Source organism: Onychostoma macrolepis, chromosome 14 (genome assembly GCF_012432095.1).
Source record: "Onychostoma macrolepis isolate SWU-2019 chromosome 14, ASM1243209v1, whole genome shotgun sequence".
In the NCBI taxonomy this organism is placed as follows: domain Eukaryota; kingdom Metazoa; phylum Chordata; class Actinopteri; order Cypriniformes; family Cyprinidae; genus Onychostoma; species Onychostoma macrolepis.
Window position 1 is genome coordinate 10,376,836 of NC_081168.1, and position 22,495 is coordinate 10,399,330.

The 22,495-nt window shown below is 35.9% G+C and overlaps 1 protein-coding gene across 10 annotated transcripts in view; it reads left to right on the forward strand.

Moving 5' to 3' along the window:
- The window catches only part of gria2b (glutamate receptor, ionotropic, AMPA 2b), a 38,334-nt gene extending 22,257 nt beyond the window's left edge, over positions 1-16,077 (forward strand). For 2 of the 10 annotated variants that reach the window (XM_058797692.1, XM_058797696.1), the window contains exons 4-16: positions 2,900-3,096; positions 4,896-4,949; positions 5,040-5,198; positions 6,039-6,206; positions 6,427-6,531; positions 6,636-6,743; positions 6,845-7,051; positions 7,170-7,537; positions 7,984-8,182; positions 8,445-8,692; positions 9,870-9,984; positions 12,232-12,366; positions 14,231-16,077. In XM_058797692.1, coding sequence (XP_058653675.1) covers positions 2,900-3,096; positions 4,896-4,949; positions 5,040-5,198; positions 6,039-6,206; positions 6,427-6,531; positions 6,636-6,743; positions 6,845-7,051; positions 7,170-7,537; positions 7,984-8,182; positions 8,445-8,692; positions 9,870-9,984; positions 12,232-12,366; positions 14,231-14,395 — 2,228 coding nt within the window. In that variant the 3' untranslated portion in view covers positions 14,396-16,077. Of the gene's footprint in view, positions 1-2,899; positions 3,097-4,895; positions 4,950-5,039; positions 5,199-6,038; positions 6,207-6,426; positions 6,532-6,635; positions 6,744-6,844; positions 7,052-7,169; positions 7,538-7,983; positions 8,183-8,444; positions 8,693-9,869; positions 9,985-10,406; positions 10,577-12,231; positions 12,482-14,230 lie in introns of those variants that run through there. The other 8 variants (XM_058797693.1, XM_058797695.1, XR_009274133.1 and 5 more) reach the window with 7 other exon arrangements.
- Positions 16,078-22,495: the final 6,418 nt, after the last annotated feature.

Consider the following 22,495-nt stretch of genomic DNA (forward strand, 5'->3'; position numbering starts at 1 on the left):
TTAGTTTAGTTTTGTTTCCAAGAACATTTATTTGAAATATAAATAATGCTGTCTTTATTGTCACTTTTGATCAGTTTAATGTCCTTGCTGAATGAAAGTAATAAAAAATTTTATTTGAAAAAAAAAACAAAAAAAACATATTATCAAATCACACTGGAATATGAATTTATATTAGACATTAAAAAAAATAAATAAAAAATAAAAATACAGAGAAGTGACTTTTTCTCTTCATTTCATTCATTTCTTCAAGTCCATCACACACCACTGCATTTTTTAGCCCGGATAACCTTCACAGATAGAGGTATACACACTTGTTGCTGCATTAAATATATTGCGCATGTTTTAGTAAAGAAATGGCTGATGGGTTAAATAAAGAGTTTATTCAAGCTTGATATTTTGCACTTAAGCAGGAAACAAATTCATAATTTATTGTCCCAGAAAAGCTTTTATTTTTAAACCACAGAGCGTGGAAGTGAAAGTGGCTGGTGGCCAGGGTGGTAGTTGTTGTGCTTATATAAATTATGTGAAGGTTCCAGTTTAGTGTTTCAGTGGCGTGGATGTGAAGATGTGATGGATTCTTACAGCCAGTTGGGTGCTTTCTGCATGACAGTTGATCGTTTTAGATACTTTCTTCATCACTCACCTGGTACACTGGATGCTGATGAGCAGTGAAGTGACTGTAGCTGAGGGTCATTTCATCACCCTTCCTGCTGCCCATGTGGATCTGGCGTGTCGCTGTCCGTGGTCCTGGAACGCATGAGACAGGGGACCCAGAGCGATGCTGACACACTCATATAGCCTCACAAATGCTCTCTTGCTTGTTAGGAGGTGTGTTGTCATCAGGGACGGGTGCATGACAAAAGAGAAACATGCTTACAACTGGAAAACATGCTAGAGCACCAGAATTCCTGTTTCAGCAGGTGATTAAAAGTAAAGTTTGTCTGGATTGTGCATTTCTTTTTTTGTGCATTTCATTGCTCCCCATCTCCTTTGACTTTATCTTCTCTTGGTGATTTTCTTTGTTTTAAAGTGGCTTATATAATCAATAAAGGACTGGCTGTGCACAAAGACTAATTCTCCCTCACTGTGAGACTCATCTATGACCTCTGCATAATTGGGATGGCTAATTAAATCAGTGTAACACCTCTGAAGATCTACAAAGATCCAGCTGCGTAGTGTTTATGGAGATACAATGAGATTATGTAATACAGTTGACATCACAGTTCAATAATGGAGACCCCGTACTGGGAAACCATTAGACAGATATTGAACCACAACCATTATTCTTTAAGGGTTCACTTCAAGATTATGGAGCACTACGTAAAATAATATAATACATGCTACAAATACACAACTGTTTAAAAGTTTGCACCCAGTAAAGATGTTTTTCTTTTAATGAGCAAGGATGCACATAACTGCTGAAAACGACAGTAAAGGTACCAGCCAACAAACGAACGAATGAACGAACAAACAAGCCAACGAACGAACGAACAAACTAATTAATGCTGTTCTTTTGAAGAATCTTGGGGGGGAAAGTATCACTGTTTCCACAAAAAAAATTAAGCAGCACAACTGTTTTCAACACTGATATTTTTTATAAATTATTATGATTATTTATTTATTTATTTGAGCAGCAAATCAGCATATTAGAATGATTTCCGAAGGATCATGTGAAACTAAGACTAGAGTAAAGACTGCTAAAATAAATCACAGGAATAAATGACATTTTAAAACAATTAAAATAGAAAAAATTAGGTTTTATACAGTATTTTTGATCAAATCAAATAAATGCAACCCTGTTTAGCATAAGATAGTTATTTAAAAAGCATAAAAACATTACAGACCCAAACTTTTGAATGGTAGTGTAGATGTCAAATGCAAAATTATTGTTGTTGCTGTTGTTGTTGTTTTCATTTTGCCCAAATAATTGTTACAAGGTTAAATCTTTTTTACATTTCAGATGACTATTTTTTACACAACATGGTTAAGGAAATTGCTATAAAATTAAATAAATTCCTATCGAGTCAGGATTTGCCTGCAAATAGTTAAATCTTCAGCTTCTTGTCACCCATCGGGCATTCCTAGATTCAGAAGTGATTTTGGAGTGTGCTGGAACAATAATGAACAGAAGTGCTATCATCTCATTTGCTTCTTAGGTTTTAAGTGACCCACATCAGGATTTCCTAGATTGAGAAGTGATTTTGGAGTGTGCTGGAGTAACAATGCATTTCAATGCTATCATCTCATTTGTTAGAACTAATGGCCCTTACTAACGAGCTTTTAATCACTTATCTCCGAGAATAGCTGTAAGCCTTGATCCTCATGTCTCTAAGCCACACATTTAACAAAGGTTAAACACAGGAGCCCACTGTGCCTCGCACTCCCTGAGATTTTATCCATGATTCATGTACTCTGTCGAAACAAGACACACTGTTTTCATATTCTTAAAAATCAAATACACATATCTAGGATACAAACACTCACTCACACTGACTTACTTAATAAGTGCTGTAGCTGTTATGCTGTCACACTTAATCGATTGTTTTAGTTGTTTACCTCCCCTGTGACTGACAGAAATGAAAATACCAATTTTAGAGTCTTATTATCTGCATCAAATCCTTCATGGAGTATTATTAAAGATGTAACTGGCAACCAGTGATTCAAAATGGTGTGAAGTATACTGTAAATCATGCAAAGAAATTGAAACAAGAAAATAACATATCATGAGTTGCTTAGCCCAAACAGTCCAAAAGGTGAAGCATCTGAAATGTTGCATATTTCTTTGTAGAGGTAACTTTATTAAAACTGTTTTTAAGCAGCCTAGCTGCTTAACTTTGTAGCTTTTATTGCTTCCTAGCATCTTCCAAAAACCTAATCTGTTCCTCTTCCTCATAATCAGGACTTACCACTCTCCAAGTTGTGCTGGACACAGCAGCAGAGAAGAAATGGCAGGTGACCGCCATCAACGTGGGCAACATGAAGGACGAGAGGAAGGATGAAGCATATCGCTCACTCTTTCAGGACTTAGAAAACAAGAAGGAGCGGAGAGTGATTCTTGACTGTGAGCAGGACAAAGTTAAAGATATCATGGAACAGGTATACATATCAACTGATGCACTGAATAGTTCTGGGGTCCGTTCTTCGTATGTCGTTAACTCAGTTAGCTGGATTTGATTGTTGACGAATTCGCATGATCTGGGATCATTTGGTTCTTCGAAGCTCATCCTGAACTTGCTGTCATAGCAACGGGTGCGTAAGCTTAAACCTGCTCGGGAGCAGGTTTATTTCATGTAAACAGGATTAGATTGCATCTTTTTAAGCAGAATTGATACTTAAAATCTATCCCAGCCAGCGTTACTTTATTAAAAGAGTACCCTACTGGTCCAGGGACAATAATTTAACATAATAATAGTTTAAAAATTAATTTGAAAATAATATAACAATATAATAATATAATAGCCTATAACTATGTTGTGTAGTCTATAATAGTATAGACACAGCCAGTTTTACTCATTGAAAGACTTATCAGTGATGAAATAATTACTTTATAATTGTATTAGAGTCTTACACACATGCTATAAATTCTGAATCGTTAATTTGAGTGACGACAGCTATTATGGGAGTGGCTTGATGGAGCGCAGGAGATGCAGATAACTGGATCTCTAAGAAACTTTAATTAATGCTATCACATAAGAAATTTGCTTCAAAGATAAAATTAAATGAATAGCTAATTACAACATTGACATAAAAATGTAAAGCAGAAGATCTGGCATCTTTCAAATCAACTCAGATGTAATAAACGACGTACGAAGAACAGGCCCCTGATGTAATCGACATTATGACATTGTCATCTTAGCATGCATATTTCAGCTCAAAAAATGTGCTCCTAATATGAGCTGGTTTAGCTGCATCTGTATTTAATTTAAGTCCTTGTCATTTGTATGGGTGATGAAATAATGCAGACATTGCATGTAAACAAGCTAATCAAAGCAAACAAAAAAAGCAAAAAAAAAGCATTATCATTTAATAGTTCAGGGTCAGCAAGATGTTTTTTATACTTTTATTAACCAACAATCCAGTAAATTATATATATATATATATATATATATATATATATATACACCAGCACAACTGCACAACTGATTTCTGAAGGATCATGTGACACTGAAGACTGGAGTAGTGACTGCTTAAAATTCAGCATTTCATCACATAATAAATTACATTTTAAAATATATTAAAATAGACACCAGTTATTTTAAATTGTAAAAAATATGTCCCAGTATTTATAGTATTTTATTTATACTTCAATATATTTTTTATTAAATAAATGCACCTTTGGTGAGTGTAAGGGCCTTTTAAAAAGTAGTGTATGTTAAGAAAAAGAACTTGACAATCCAAAAGGAATTTTTTTCATCTTTATATAAACCACAAGTCTACATAATACTTAAATAACAATATAAAAAATAACAATTAAAGCAACTTAGTACATTTTAAGGGCACCATAACTATGAATCATTAATTAGGCTGCACAAACAGACACCATTAGAAAAAGCAGAAAAGTCCTCATGAGGTTTTTCATTCACAATCGCTGCACCCTCAGGGAAGAGCTATTGATTTGTATTTAAAGCTTGCAGAAGTGTGTTTAACCAACCACCAGAATCAATGCAGCTAATCTGGGCTCTATAATATAGCTTTATCTACATACACAATTGCACAAACACATCACAAGTACCTTGCCGTCAACACACAAACCTCTCAGACTGTTTTTATTTCAGCCCGTCTCTCTCTGGCTGGCAATGTGGAGCAGTTCACATTTTCTTACCTTTATCTAAAATATATTTATGAAGTGTAGCTTTATTTCACTGATTTGATAAGCTTCATTATTCTCTTTGCAGGTCATAACTATTGGCAGGCATGTGAAAGGATATCACTACATCATAGCAAACCTGGTAAATTATCTAAAATGTAACACTACCAAAGAACAGCATGTCTTATTGAAAATGTGCGAAAACGCTGAGAAAACCATGTCATGTTTTCAGGGTTTTGTGGATGGAGATCTTTCAAAAATCCAATACGGTGGAGCCAATGTTTCTGGCTTTCAGATTGTGGATTTCGATGACCCTCTGGTATCTAAATTTGACCAGCGCTGGGAAGCCCTGGAGGAAAAAGAATATCCTGGAGCAGACAGCAAGATACGGGTGAGATCTGAGTGTGAGTGTGTGTGAGAGACAGTCCCTTTTACTGTTTCAGACAGCTTCACTAACTATGATTAAAAGAGATGTTCAGGTAATTGCTACATGAACATAAAACCCCTTCATTTAAATACCCGTGTAGTTCAGGCCATTTGCAGGACAAGCTTGTTAGTCATTTTCAACTCCAGATAAAATGTAGTCTCATCTGTCTTCTCACCAATTTACAAAGACTAAGTAGGTGCTTAATTTCCTGGGACTGAAATCAAGTGTTTCATTCTTACATTACCAATGTATCCTGAAAATGCATAATTTATAATTGAGAACGCATTTTAAATTACAGTTCATTCCTGAATTTGAATTGAACGTACATTGCGGTAGCAAACAAATTCAAACGTAATGAAATTCATTTAACTGCTGTTATTTCCTGAGACAGCTTTACCAAATAAATGTTAGAGGAATAGTTCACTCAAAAATGAAAATTCTGTAATTGATTACTCACCCTCATGTCGTTCCAAACCCGTAAGACTTTCATTCATGTTTGGAACACAAATTAGGTATTTTGATGAAATCCGAGAGCTTCCTGACCCGGCATAGATAGCAATGCAGCAACTAAAGTAACTACCATGTTCAAGGCCCAGAATATCAGTAAGGAATGTCAGCGCATCTGGGTTCTACATCAGAACACCGGCTCTTGCGTCAGCAGCACCATGCGCATGTGTGCTACTCTGGTGAATGCGTATTGAATTGAACGCTAGAATTATCACTTACAGTACGTATTTTTCTGGTTTTCTTCTCCAACCCTGTTAACTAATTCCTTACCGTCTCTCTCTCTCTCTTTGTATCCAGTACACTTCAGCACTCACGTATGACGCAGTTCAGGTGATGACTGAGGCCTTCCGTTATCTGCACAAACAGCGAATTGACATCTCCCGTAGAGCTAACAATGGAGACTGCCTGGCCAATCCTGCTGTGCCTTGGGCACAAGGGGTGGAGATAGAGCGTGCCCTAAAACAGGTGACAAGTCATTATGTCAACCTGCTCAATGAGCACAAGGAAATCTATGTAATTGTATTGTTTATATTGGGTTGTTAAAGTATTTGTAAAATAAAATCTTAGCTTAAATAAGATTTTGAACCCAGATAGAGGCCATTTTAGATTTTTGAACTTTTTTTGAAAAAGAAAAGAAAATCCCTCAAAAATGATTTTCCTTATCTGTTATATAATTTTCATGCAGGTGAGAGTTGATGGTCTCACTGGTAATATTCAGTTTGACCAATATGGAAAAAGGGTGAATTACACAGTCAATGTCATGGAATTGAAAAGCAATGGACCAGTTAAGGTAAGGCTTGGTTCTAAGAAAAGTGTATAGAAAGGAAAGCAGCATTTATTATTTCACATCATAAGTGTAACAAGTTACTCACAAATGCCTCTCTTTTTTTTTAGATTGGCTATTGGAATGAAGTTGACAAAATGGTTGTGACAAAGTCTGATCTCTTCCCAAATGATACAATGGGGCTGGAAAACAAGACTGTCATTGTCACCACTATTCTAGTAGGTCTCATTTGTGGTTTTCCATACTATTATGCTGTATTGTTGAAATATGTGCTCTGTAGTAAAGCAGGTGTCAAGGTGGTCCCTGCTGTCTTTTTCAGGAAGCGCCGTATGTAATGCTAAAGAAGAATGCTGACCTTTTTGTGGATAATGAAAGATATGAGGGGTACTGTGTGGACTTGGCAGCTGAAATAGCAAAACACTGTGGATTTAAATATCAGCTGAAAATAGTAGGAGATGGCAAATATGGAGCCAGAGATGCAGAGACGAAGATCTGGAACGGAATGGTTGGAGAGTTGGTTTATGGGGTAAGAAAGATGTATATTTTTAAAACCTTCAAAGTTGGACATAATTGATAAGTAGCTTCTAAACTATTAGCATCAGCATTTCCTATGATGAATGAATATTAAATCTCTTTGATTTTAGAAAGCTGACATAGCAGTGGCTCCACTGACTATCACTTTAGTCAGAGAAGAAGTCATCGACTTCTCAAAGCCATTCATGAGTTTGGGCATCTCCATCATGATCAAGAAGCCTCAGAAATCCAAGCCTGGTGTTTTCTCATTCCTGGACCCACTGGCCTATGAGATCTGGATGTGTATCGTGTTTGCCTACATTGGCGTAAGCGTGGTGCTTTTCCTGGTCAGTCGTTTCAGTCCATATGAGTGGCACACAGAGGAATATGAGGACGGCCAGATACAGACTAACGAGTCAACCAATGAGTTTGGGATTTTCAACAGCCTTTGGTTCTCTCTTGGAGCTTTTATGAGACAGGGCTGTGATATTTCACCAAGGTTTGTTCTTGATCTTGCTTGGTTTTTTATTTTTTTTGGTCAAAAGATATTGATTTATGAAGATGAATTATTATTTATATCTATGCTGAAATGAATAAATATACTACACTAAAACATTTCATATTTAGATGATCGTTATTCGTTATGCATGATAGACTCATCTAAGCAGGCGAAGCAAATTCTGCCTCGCAGCTATTTTCACAAATACCTTAAAATCCTTAGTGAAACATCTGTTCAGACTTCATGTTGACTTCAAAGTCCTTAGTCACCAGCTCAGAAATATCTTTTTAGAGATCATACAAGACTTCTCAGTATCAGAAATACAGTGGAGTTGCATTTAAATGTAATATATTTGGCTTTTATTGAAGCCTGTTAGCTAAGAATGAGATTTTTAACTGTGATCATGTTTTCATGCCAAATATTTCCCATTGGACATTTTTCATCAGGTCTCTTTCTGGCCGCATAGTTGGAGGAGTCTGGTGGTTTTTCACCCTGATCATAATTTCATCCTACACGGCTAACTTGGCTGCCTTCCTAACAGTGGAGAGGATGGTGTCTCCAATTGAAAGTGCAGAGGACTTAGCAAAGCAAACAGAGATTGCTTATGGAACTTTAGATTCTGGTTCAACAAAAGAGTTTTTCAGGGTAAAAGCTCTTTTTCCTTACTGTAATCCCTATAATGCATATGCCTACTTTTTCTTTAATTTTGCATTTGCAATTTGGTTTTAACTACTATTAATAACACACTTTTGTTGAATGTTTTAGAGGCTAATATAAAATGTGAACCTAAATGCTAAATCCAAGGATGCTTTGCTTATTGTAGTTACAGTAAACTGAAAATACCAAATAATTTGGGTTAGAGAGATTGTAAAGAGTTTATATTAATCCATGCATTTTTTCTTTTCAGCGTTCCAAAATCGCTCTTTTTGACAAAATGTGGACGTACATGAAAAGTGCAGAGCCCTCTGTATTTGTTAAGACGACAGCAGAAGGTGTAATGCGGGTGAGGAAGTCCAAGGGGAAGTATGCATACCTGCTGGAGTCCACCATGAACGAGTACATCGAGCAGCGCAAACCCTGTGACACTATGAAGGTCGGAGGAAACCTGGACTCCAAAGGCTACGGCATCGCCACCCCCAAAGGATCCTCATTAAGGTGGGTGGAATAGTATAACAATGTGTCCAATGTTGTTATAGTATCCCACCTACCCTGATGTAGCTGTGCTCATGTGTCCTGGTTTGTATAAAATAGATAAATGTGGTAGCCGGATACATTAGAGCCAAAAAAATAATGGATAAAAAAATATAATAAAAAAAAATTAAGGAAAATATTAATCATGAAGATTTTTTACATATTAAAAAAAAAAAAAAAAAAATTTATTCATAACTTATTTACACTTATATTAATTATATATGAAAAGCTTATTTTATATACATTATATATTCAAATACCTCATTACTCTAAATTTTATATTATATTAGTAAATTTGTTCAAGTTTAACATAATGCTAATATATAGATTAATATCTTTAAGATTTTGTCTTTTTCAAAAGTTGTGTCTTGTTTTTTGTCTTTTGAATGTTTCAAGGTTCTGCCTAATATCCTCTCCTATCATGTCTCTCATTTTTCTATATTCATTAATTATTGCTGTCTTGCTTATTTGTAATAATGTGATTTCTGAAATGTTTTTTTACCAAACCCCTGCAGTACACATTTTTCGTTAAAGAACATTAACAAAGATGTGCTTTGAACTTCCAATTTGGCCAATCAAACCAAATTTAGCCATATTCATGTAACAGGTGGCACTGCTTGGGTTTACCAATGTTAATGTATTTATTGAAGATATTCTGATATTTGATTGAGATGTATTTCATATCGCCTCATTAGAGACAGTCTTCATTTAGTGGGATTCAATTTCTCCTCCTCCTGTGAACAGAAACCAATCTGGACAGATTTAAGAAGTGGGTGGGTGGGCCTTAGGAGAAGATTGAATTATGTATGATGAAGATATAACCAACTTTTATTGCTGTTCTACTGTCCTTCTTCTAGTAATGTTACTTGCAGGCCACTGCTATTAGTTATGGATGTGAGTACTGCGTTAAACTTCTCTATTCACGGCACTCTGAGCCACTTTCGTCAGTTAAACTCACCAAATATATGATATTAGTCTTCTAACAGCTTCATATTTCGAAAGGGAGGAGATATCATGATTTCTTCTTACGTATGTTAAAATGCTGAAAAAGAGGAAAGCAGTCTTCAGGTTTGAAAGAGGACCATTGACAATTGCTAAGTTGGCTCACCCTGTCTTACAAGTTATGTTTTATCGTTTCAAGAAATGCGGTTAACCTCGCAGTACTAAAACTGAATGAACAAGGCCTGTTGGACAAATTGAAAAACAAATGGTGGTACGACAAGGGAGAGTGCGGCAGCGGGGGAGGTGATTCCAAGGTCAGCCCCAGAGAGCAAAGTGATGGGTAACTCAATGCAACACTCAAGTAAGCAGCAAAACAGCACAGGAACCAAAAGTCCAAAGGCGGACATTTTCCACAACACTGACAGGTTAAGCATTGCTAACCATTGCTAGAGGACACACACATAGACAAAACCACCAAAACTCTGCGATTGGTCATCGTGTGCAGCACACATCGCTGTTGCCCTTGCTGCTTACTTCAGGCGATACGTTAATGCACATTTGGCTCTGCAAAACTTGCATTTGCTTAGGCCAAATGGCGCATCAACGTCATAATCGCTACCGCAATAAAGAAAAGAGGAGAGAAAAGGTGAACTCTAAGAGAAAGTTGAATCAGTGTGATGTAATAATAACATAAAATAACATTGATAATGTTATTTATGTTATTTCCCACGTGAAGAACGCCAGTAAACCTTGCAGTATTGAAACTCAGTGAGCAAGGCACCTTAGACAAGCTGAAAAACAAATGGTGGTACGATAAAGGTGAATGTGGAGCCAAGGACTCTGGAAGTAAGGTTAGTCGCTGCAGGTTCTATGTGATCAAGCACACTTTTGATTAGTGAGAATTACCCATATTTAAATAATAATGACTAAAAAAAAAAAAGAAAAAAAAAATTAGACAGACAATGCACAGACAAGCATGAGATGCCTTGGTGAGATTATTTGACTAATGCCTGCAGAGCTACTAATATCTGGTACCATCCACTGATAATTAAAAAGTAATGCATGCCACTTCAGTCATACGCACTTTTTGTAATATCTGTAACACAACAAGTGGTCTCCTTCCAGCTTCTCAATCTGAGAATCACAGATCCTGCTATTACTTACAGACCTGAGCTTAGAATAGCAGTTCTCAGACATTCATATCCAGCGCATACAACGAAAGACTTCAATTTGTTCAAGTACGAACATGATTTCTCTCAGGTCATTTGTAGGACCATCTACAAGGGTGTCCAAGATTCTTAAACGTCTTTGTTTCATTGTGTGTTAAGCTGTTTGGTTGTGTTTTGTCAATTGTCGTATTGTGTTGATGTGCTTTGTGTTGATGCTTACAGAAATATTTATATGTACAGTATGTGAAACCTGATACATCATGCTTTGCCATGTTTGCACTTTTATAATACAACAAAATATGGGTATATAAAACAATGATTTTTGCAACGTAGCGTAGGTTGTTTTCATAGCCATATAATCAAAGTACAACTTCAACCACTATGGGCAATATTCAGATTAGTGATTGATCAGATTATTTAGATGGATCAGAATATTCAGATTAATTTAGGTTGTATTCAAGTCAAAAATATTTAATATGACTGACTCGACCCAACTGCTTACAGTTACACAAACAAAAATCAACAAAACACATTTTTAAAGGTTAAATTATTATTATTATTATTATTTTAAAAAAGTGGTTAAAATGTTAATTAAACAATGAAATGTCTTTATACATTATTTTTAAATAAAAATTCCAAGTTAAAACAGGGCAACAGATCCTTAAGGTATTTTGCAGTGCAAAAAAGTCAATTTTCACAAACATTAGCTCTGTATCTGTATATGTGTTGTGTGTTTTATGCGTGGTCATTTTGTGCACAGTACAGTACACTAATATTTAGAAAAGAATATCTAAATGACAGCTCCTCTCCCCAAAGACCTTTTAGTAGGTGTGTATTTGTGTGTTAAACTCTTGCCTTTTACCTACTATGCCTGTCATCTGCTTCCCTGTGTCTAATGCTATGCCTTCCATCCAGATGCCTCTCTCTTGAGCATCCCTTTAAATGGTCCTGTAGGCTTTCTTAGACAAGCGTAATTCATATCACAGCTAAGCATAGCACATTAACCCCTGCTATAACTGTGAATTCAACAAAGAAATAATGTTTACTACAGCCATTAGCATACGGGAATGTAAGAGCTATGATTATCAACCACAATGTTGGTTTTGTATATAAGTTTCAAGCGAATGTTAAAGGCTTTAGTAAATCCATCCCATTCAAGCAGAATTGTTGAATGCCCCCATTGCATCGCTTCAAGGGCACATTAACCAGCGGCGCATTCTACTTAGTACAATTATTGTTTTAGCATTACTGTCCTGAGCTGTGCATTTGTATCCACATAGACGTAAAACTTCCACTTAAATATAATGTTATTTATGCATACAGTTTGAATGCTTATTACTGAGATCCTGTACTTTCCCTGACCGCTGACCCGTGTCTCGTATGCATTTACAGGAGAAGACCAGCGCTCTCAGCCTGAGCAATGTGGCTGGGGTCTTCTACATCCTTGTGGGCGGCCTGGGCCTGGCCATGCTGGTGGCCTTGGTCGAGTTCTGTTACAAGTCCCGAGCCGAGGCCAAGCGCATGAAGGTGGCAAAGAATGCACAGAATATTAATCCCACTTCCTCGCAGAATTCACAGAATTTTGCCACTTATAAGGAAGGGTACAACGTATATGGGATCGAAAGTGTAAAAATTTAAGGGGGTAGGATACGCGGCCGTCATTTCAGTCTGTCCCCGTGCACGCTTCTTTTGGCTTCCATCTGTTCCATTCCCTGAATGTTCTATTGAATGAGGAGATTTGGACCGTAAACTGGATCGTATGTACTGGTGTTCCTAGTGGAAAAAAAAACTTCCTTTCTCTCAGTCCACTTCACATATATTGGAGAGAAAAGTTTTTTGTACATCTTGTGTGATTTTGTTCTGTCAACCTCATTGTCATGTATGACTGTTGTTGTATCACCCATCCATGTGGAAGCTTATTTTTGCCAAATAATTAAAAAAAAAGGTAATTGTGACTGTTTATCTCACAATTCCGACTTTTTTCTTGCAATTCTGAGTTTATATGCCAGAAGTCAGAAATGCGAGATTTGAACTCAGAACTGCAAGTGAAAAGTCAGAATTGCGAGATACAGTTACAAGAAAAAATAAAAATAAAATAATAATTGTGAAATGTAAACTCAGAATTCATAACTTGCAAATACGAGATATAATTTCAGTTGCAAAATGTCAGAATTATGAGACAAAAGTCCAAAAAAGTCATAATTGTGCGATGTTAAGACCTAGTAGAAGAAAAGTCCAAACTGTGAGAATATAAATTTGAAATTACCAGAAAGAAAATGTAATAAATAAAAACCTGAATTGTGAGTTATATACTCAGAAATAGGAGTTTATAACTTGTAAATTTGAGATATAAACTCACAATTGTGGGGAAACAAGTCAGAATTGTGAGATGTTAAGAAGAAAAGTCTGAAGTGTGAGAATAATATGGAATTATGGGGGGGGGGGAACTGAATTGCGAGATGTAAACTCAGAATTATGAGTTTATAAATTGCAATTGCAAAATGTCAGAATTATGAGATAAAAACTAAAAAAAAAGTCATAATTGCGCGATGTTAAGAACTAGTGGAGGAAAAGTCCAAACTCTGAGAACATAAACTTGCAGTTACAAGAAAAAATAAATAAAAATAATAATAATTGTGAAATGTAAACTCAGAATTTATAACTGGCAAATCTGAGATATAATTTCAATTGCAAAATGTCAGAATTATGAGATAAAAAAAAAAAAAATCATAATTGCATGATGTTAAGAGGTAGTGGAAGAAAAGTCCAAACTCTGAGAATATAAACTTGCAGTTACAAGAAAAAAAAAATAATAATAATAATAATTGTGAAATGTAAACTCAGAATTTATAACTTGCAAATCTGAGATATAATTTCAATTGCAAAATGTCAGAATTATGAGACAAAACTCCAAAAAAGTCATAAATGTGCAATGTTAAGACCTAGTAGAAGAAAAGTCCACACTGTGAGAACATAAACTTAATAAATAATAAATAAAAACCTGAATTGCGAGTTGTATACTCAGAAATAGGAGTTTATAACTTGCAAATTTGAGATATAAACTCACAATTGTGGGAAAACAAGTCAGAATTGTGAGATAAAAAGTCGCAATTACCTGATAGAAACAAGCCTCCATACCCATCTCCCTCATTCCCTGCTTGCGATATGATTTTTTAAATGGTGATTGCTCGCGACTTTGCTCCTCATTTTTGATGTTTTTCCACCACATCGAATTCATGTCTGCATTTTCAACTAAACATTTTAAAAATAAGCTTGAAGCCAGTTTCCGAAATCCGCTCTAACTTTCCTTCATCTCTCTGTTTGGTGTGTGTGTGTGCGTGCGTGCTTGGATGTTTGTTTCTTCGTTCGCATCTATGTGCTTGTGTTCCAGGTGACCTTTTCGGACGCTATGAGGAGCAAAGCAAGACTGTCTATTACTGGGAGTACTGGCGAGAATGGACGTGTGATGAGTCCTGAGTTCCCCAAAGCAGTACATGCGGTGCCCTTTGTTAGACCTGGTGTGGGAATGAACGTCAGTCTGACTGATCTCTCCTGATGGATAAGAACCTGCCGAGTGCCTTACACAATGGTTTTCAATAGAGCGCGTTCTATTCTCTTTCCTGTCGCTCTCTCCCCTATCTCTCGCCTGAATGGAGGACGGAGGCCTCATTTGATGTCATAGAGACATAATCCTTCCTTGGCCCTTTATAACAAAAGATGCACTCTTCTATTGGAAATACGCCGACTGACACAAAGACCCTGATGACATCTACCCCCTGTAACGGATATTTTTGACGACAAACTTGAAACTCATAGAGGCTCTTTGCGGGAAAGAGAGAAGTTAATAAAGTCTGTCTGTTTTCGTAGCTGACGCCGTTCCGATGTCTATTTCGGCTCAAGCACACTTTACCATCGTCTGCTTCAGGATGTGAAATGTCTTTTTATTAATAAAACCAACAAAAAATCTCTATGAAAAAGTATTTTTATGTATTTTCACAGAAATGGCTTTTAAATAAACCTGCTTACATACCAGTTAATTAAACCTGTAAATCATAATCTTGACATACTTTTAAGAGCTTAGCTACTAGTTTCACATTTTAATGCCAAATATGTTGCTTATCTTGTAATTTATTAGTCCTCTTCTGATATATTCATTAACATTTTGGTGTTAATATGAAATATCTAGCAATGCTTGACATTTGAAATCTGTTTGAAAAGTGGGTGCCGCAGTTATGTTCTCTTACTTTCATCGACTTGTTTGGTTTCAAGAATCTGTTTGTATTTTTTGTTTATCAAGAAAATCAGGGTAGCGGTTATAATATTAAAAAAGAAAACGTGTTTACAATATGAACTTAAAAAAGGAAAATGTTCAAAAAAAAAAGTACCTATTGTATTATTGCATATGTTTTGCTGTGAAATGGATAGAAGCATACACATCAACAAAATGCTCTGTTAAAAATGCCAAATAATTAAGTGTGCCAAAATTATTGATAAATATAGTCATATATTAATCTGTCATCAATGTGAATGTAGTCAATACATTCTGTAAGTTTTGTTACTAAATGTACAGTTGGATGGTATACACAGTGATTTATTAAGGATTTTATTTCAGTTTTTGCTGGTTTATTTTGACCTTATAGCAAATTTAGCATTCAGACCACAGTATGGCTTTTTTACATTTTCACTCTGCATCTAGACTTTGTTTTCCAAGCATCCGGGTTACATGCATTTTCTCATTAAAGGCAAGAAATGCCGTATTACATGCTTATTCTTCAGTATTTAAGAAACCTACCACAAGAGAAATGTTTGCTTGATGATGATAATAGTTCACAGTTTATTATATCGCAGTTAAATGACTATTTCCTATACAAGCAGTGGCAACTGTAACAGTTAACACTTGATATTGCAATAAGCCAAGATTAAAAAACGTCCCCAAAAGTGAGAGTACATTTGTAAACTCAGAAAATGATCACAGTTATGTACATTTTTAAAAATGTTTTTTTTTTTTTTTTATGTTTATTTTTTCCTTCTCACTTCTTCAGCCTTTCTCTCCTCAGTCTTCCATACTAGACTGGGAGACTGGTTAAGTGTTTTGGTTTTGTCATCATGATATACTTAATATTAGTTGAACAAGGCCATGTAATTTTATGGACCGCTCTCTCTACCATTTTGTAAATGAATGTGTGCCAACTTGTTTATTTTTTGGGATCCTTTCTAAATAAAAGCTGGCTAATAGTCTTATGTTTTGATTGCAGTTTTCAATGACCAATATGATTATAGAAAATTCTCAGTCCTGAAAGCATGTCTGAGCAGGAAGTGATACAATATATTCTGCAGGAGTTTTAGGTTGCAGAGCTTCATCTAAACGCCATTTTACAGAACATTTCAAGTCTTCTGAGAAAAGTGCTAATCATTTTGATCATTTTTGAAGTACAAAAAAGTAATTTTAGCATGATTCTTTTAAAGCGTTTCCAGTAATCACTGACAAAATGACTCAATCAAACACACAATCAACCATTTCATTCTTCCAAATAGATAATTCATGAAGTGATTTCCGCTAATTCCTTGTTGGGTTGGGATGGATTTAAATCTGTCTGCTAGCTGATAGGAAGTGAGAGGAATGGAGAGGTGTTTTTGATCATAAATAATCATGCTGTGACGTCTCTGCATTGGTGTTAATGAATGTCACACATTCCGAAATGACAGATACCCTCCCCCTGCTTTTCCTACATAACCCCCCTTCCATCTTTGCAGTCCATATGGTGCCCAACACTTCTGGAGACATCCGTTTAACATTTCATCTAACATCTAGTCTCAAAATATTAAAGGCTCTTTGGGCTTTTGCACAAGGGTGTGTATTGACTTAGAAGGGCACTTTAGAAATAACAGACTCTTTATCTAATTCCACATTTCATGATCTGAACTTTTGTGTTTTGGGACACTTCAAATACATTCCCTGTATTTCAAAAGATGCTTGATGGAAAACAAAATAGCAGATATCTGGCTTGAGACTCAAAGCTTCTAAGATCACCTAATCTGTTTCCGTTCCTCTACTGGGTTTCCAAACAAAGCGCATATTTATATTTGACCAATGATAATACGTAAAAGGTTTATGTTGAGCCTTCTTGCATTTATTTTGACATTTAGTAGCATGGATGCAAAAAGTGTCCAATAATAGGGTGGTCACCAGTTATATAAATTACTATAAGATTTACAACATGTCCTCAAAAGACCTTCAAAGATGCATTGCTAAGACTAAGGCAGTGTCAGCTGATACACAGACAAAAGGAGGGATTTAGCTGTGGTTAAATCCACATCAGTCAGAAAACACTGACCTTTGGGTTATCTCAAGTCATTAGGTCAATGATAAGACAGGGGATTGGTGGGCTAAACTTCAAAACCCATTGCCATGTCCAAGATGACTATCTGCGCTTCAGCTTCCCCTTTTTGCAACTCAATCAAAGCCATCATTGATAAACTCAAGCACAGCGCAGCTAGATGACAGCAGGAGGAACAACAGGACTGCCCTGAATATGCCAGTGCAGTGGAGACATCAATACCTCATACAGCCTCACCTTTCATCGCGCCATTCTCATAATGGAGGAACCAGAGAGTGGGCTGCAAGAACATGATTACAATTTCATGAAAATATACGCATTATAAGTGGAGTTACATGAGACAAAATTGGGGCAAGAAAATTCCCTGCGGTAATCCTAATAATCCCAAATTCAAAAATGTGATTGTGCTTTAAATAATACGCCAATTCACTGCATAATTTATATTACAAGCTTTGGCAAACGACATGTAAATATTTCTGTATGTACATATTCATAAGGATGAACTTATATTACCTTCCAAAATACAAAATGATGAAGAAATCACTTCATATTAACCAGGCGATGTAACATGACCTCAATCTCTCCATCTAGAACGGTAAAAGAGAAATGTAGGACTATACCCTCGCAATGTTTTGATTGACAGTCCATTGGATTTAATTTGAATTCACAATTTTGCCCTAGCAATGAATTTTGCATATGTCACCCAGTCGAGGGAGAAAAACTTTGATATTAGGGTCAGTGGCCAAAGTCTCATTACAAATCATTTGTATTCATCCACTATAATTTTTCCATTTCCCCAGTCCAGAGATGTGATTGATCAGAACAAACTCTGATATAGTATTTTGGTACATTTCAGATCAAAGTATTCAAGGACAAAAAAAAAAAAAAAAAAAAAACATTATTTATAATAGATGAACTTTCATGTTTTATAATCACTTATTACATGAAATACTGAGTTCTGATTGGTCAGTCGCAGCATTCAGTGGTCAGATGCTTCCTAATTGAATACAACAGTTCCTGGACACATTTTTAGCAGCCTTGGTTCCAGAATTTTGTTCCTATTCACTTTCCCATGGGGAATTATATAAATAAATAAGTATTATAAACTCACTCTACTATCCTACTATACATACATAAAACTACAGACCACCGTATGGCCTGGTTAAAGGTGACATATCACGAAAATCTGACTTTTTCCCATGTTGGAAGTGCTATAATCGGGACCCCGATGCATGTGCCAACCCAGAAAACGTGAAAAAGAACAACCCAGTAAATTTTTTATTTATTTTTTATTTTTTTGGTAAGCCTTTCTCTGCAAGCTTGTAAAAAAAGATTTGCTCCCCCCATGACATAGATAGTGGATCTTATTATAATAGTATCACCCCTTAATCTGCAAGTTTCCACCCAGTGCCCCCCTGTCAACAAGCTTGCCTCCCCCTTTGGACCCCCTAAATTTGGAATCATATTACAGCAAACAATTTTGGGTGAAATGCGCAGTTTGTCGCGTAAACTAAAAGAAAAACATCACCACCAGCTGCTAAATTCAAATCTGCGTTCGCTGGCTGGCGCAGAGCCAGAGACACACAAGTTTTTAAAGCACATTATAACCAATCGCATACAATTTCGTTGAGTTTATGAGTGCAAGGACCAATCAGAGGCGTTCAGATGAGTCAAAGCTGAAACATGCTGTTTTGTCACTGCGCGCTGGCTGACTGAAATCTCTGGCTAATTCTCTCATCAGAAACAACAAAGTGAAGATATACGAACTTAAGTAAGATATTCATTTCACAGTGTAAACAACTTTAGAGATTATTAAGGGAGTTTTTGAGAGTGCTTGAACTCGCTGGACTGAAGTGAAAATGTTCTTTTATAATGTAAATGTTCTTTGCACTCTTTTTGTACACTGAAAGTATTATAGGCTAATTAGTAAAATTCAGTAGTTAAATTCACATTAAATACAAAGTCAGTCGTATTAAAAGTATTTTATGGCATGACACCCATATCTGGCACTTAAGTAAAAAGACAGGCTTTTATGCATAGTAAATAGATTATAGTATTAGGCTAATTTACTTTGACCAAATAACAATCTATAAAGGTGCAAAATGCATTTACTTACATATATTTGAGAACTGAGATATTTGATTATATATTTTAGGGCTATAGTGAATTAAAAAAATAAATAAATAAATAAAATCCCTGCTGAAACAAAACAAACAAACAAACAACAACAAAAAAAACTAGACGCCATTACAACATTAGTAATGGTTTGACTGGTTATAATGGGACTTGTTTTGGTTTTACTGGAAACTGTAATGGTGCCTGTTGGTCTCTACTGGTAATTGGTTGCCTTCTATTGGTGGCTTGTTAAAACCAATCAATCCCAATGGAATATGTCCCAAAATACACTACAGAAAACCATTTTTTAATAGTTAAAAGTTGATGGTTTGTAATGGTATTTGTAGTGGAAACCATCAAAATTTTCTGTGATGGTTTTATTGTGTTTTTTTTTAGTAGGGAGGGGCATAAGCCTATATCAGTTACACAGTGGTCATGATGATCAAAACCAAACAGATGTTTTTTTTAGCAGCTATTCTGGAAAAGGGGGCGGGGAGCAGCATCTCATTTGCATTTAAAGAGACATACACAGAAACGGTGAGTTTCTGCTTCCACTCAAAATAGGCATTTTCAAAATGTTATAATAAATGATCTATGGGGTATTTTGAGTTGAAACTTCACAGACACATTCTGGGGAAACCTGAGACTTGTATTACATACTATTGCAAAAAGGGTCATAACAGGTCACCTTTAAGATGAACTGTAAATATTTAAGATATAGGAGAGATGGATATCTCACCAGATTCCCTCCATAAAACTTGATAAGTTGGTGTGATATATGTGTCCCTGACTCATAATTCAGTTGGGAGATGGTTTCACAGAAGACTGTCTGAAATTTGCAGACGGCATCTGCGTTTGACATGTGATATGAAGTCTCTTCTCTGTAGACCTGACACTCAAAGCTCATCTTCATTTTGCTCCTCTCAAGGCTATCTTCAGACAACAGATGAAAAAAAAAATCATATTTTTTTTCTCTTGCGGTAATGGGTTGTGATTCAGCACAGAAGGGAAAAAATAGAACCTGTTATCCCCTGGCTGAGTTGTCATGGAAACAGCATCGGCTGTGCTCTTTCCTGTGTGAGGAACAGGATGCCGTTTAGCATGTGGGATCTGAAGATGCTGTTGTAATTTATACATGTTTTTGTCACCTTTACAAGTCATGAACACACATCTACAACAACCGATTGCTGTGATCTTTGTACCTCAAATCCATGGAGACACTAGCCGAGATAGTCATGGAACACACTAATTTGTGCCGAAGTTCAACTAGTGTTTTGCTGCCTTACACGGCATGAGTTTCTATGGCAACCACTTCCGTGCCATGATTATTCAGCTCATCCATAAGAGATTCTCTACTGTGCAAGAGTATTAATGTGCTTTATGTAACTGAGTATGTTGTGATAGAAACCACAAATATTCTTTTGCATTACAGAGAATTAAGCATAAGAACTAACTGATACAGCACTCTCAAAATGACAAAAAATGACACTTTGCTATGCTGATTTCATTGCTGTTGCTTGAAAATGAAGTACGGTTGTAGATCTCTAAAAAAAATCTAGCCTATACATAACAGATTGGGTCAATGTGACTGGGTTACTGTTATTAAATCAAATGCGGTACAGTGGACTAAATGGTCAGACAGTCTCTTTTGAATAGTCAGCAGAAGGGAGTGGGTGATCTCCAGTGCTTTAATGTCCCACATTATTCATGCTCACTTACACCCCCTCACAGCCAGAGCAGTAAAGTTAAATGGTGTGTCTCTCTGAGAAGGGAGATATGTGATTCTTGTATGACTGAAGCAATGGCTGAGTGTATGAGTCACTGCTTCTTAGCATTACATAAATAAATATATAAATCTGTAAATGAAAGCATCAGTGTGATTCAGTAATTTTCCTCATGGGTCTTCTTGAGTATTTATCTACAGAGGAACATAAAAAGTAAGCATGTGCATGCGATTGGGTTTTGCTTGCGTAATCTCATGTTTGTCATTATCAACTCACTAATCCTGTTTAATTCTGATTATGAGAATACATGAGGCCAAGGGCAGAGTGAGGTGTGAGGTTGATATATGAGACCTAAGGCCTCTGTTCCATATATCCCTTCATAGCCCATTTTCTGCATCTGGTGTCTCTCTCTCTGTCCATCTGTGTGAATAAACATTGCCTTTAGTCAGAATTCATAGATATGACTTTCAAAGTCTCATTAACTGGAGAATACAATCGATTTAAATCAAGTATTCCGGACAACTGTACAATAAAGAATATAAATAATATACACTACCAAAAATTCAGGGTCAATAAGATTTTTTAAAAATGTTTTAAATGTCTCTTACACTCACCAAGGCTGCATTTTTTAATCAAAAATACAGTAAAAGCAGTAATATTATGAAATATTATTGCAATTTAAAATAACTGTTTTCTATTTTAATATTTTAAAATGCAATTTATTCCTTTGATGGTAAAGCTTTAGCTGTGCTTTGTTTTTGTGAAATGTTTTTCACAAACATTTTTGTGAAAATTGTGATACATTTTTGTTCGTTTTGTTCATTCTTTGATGAATACCAAGTTAATGGGGTGGTTGATTAGGATTTCACTTTTTTAACTTTAGTTAATGTGTAACGTTGCTGTCTGAGCATAAACAACATCTGCAAAGTTACTACCCTCAAAGTTCAATGCTAAGTGAGATATTTTCTTATTAAAAAAATCGCTGTTTAGGACTACAATGAGCTTCTTCCAGGGTTTGTGACATCACTAACCCCGATGTTTACATAAACCCTGCCCCCGGGAACATGCAACTATACTGTAAAAAAAAAAAAAAAAAATGTGAGAATCTCCCACAAAAATAAGTTGAGCAAACTCAAAAATCTGCTGAAGCTGGTTGCCTTAAAATTTTAAGTTGACTCAACTTTTTTTTTTTTTTTTTTTTTTTACAGTGTGCCCATAATGGTAAGGGGGCGTGACATTTCCAGACAACGTGCACTAGATGGTTAGCGAATCACAACACACTTGGGCAATTAACCAATCTGAGCCCGATTGCATACTTCTGAGGGAGGGGCTTCATAGAACTAGGAACTCAACAGAACATTTTGATGAGAACAGAAACAGCGGTATAGAATAAAGGTAAAATATGTGAAAATAATGCATTTAAAAAAACAAAAACAAAGCATGAATACGCTGCATGCCATAAACACAATCAAGGCTTCA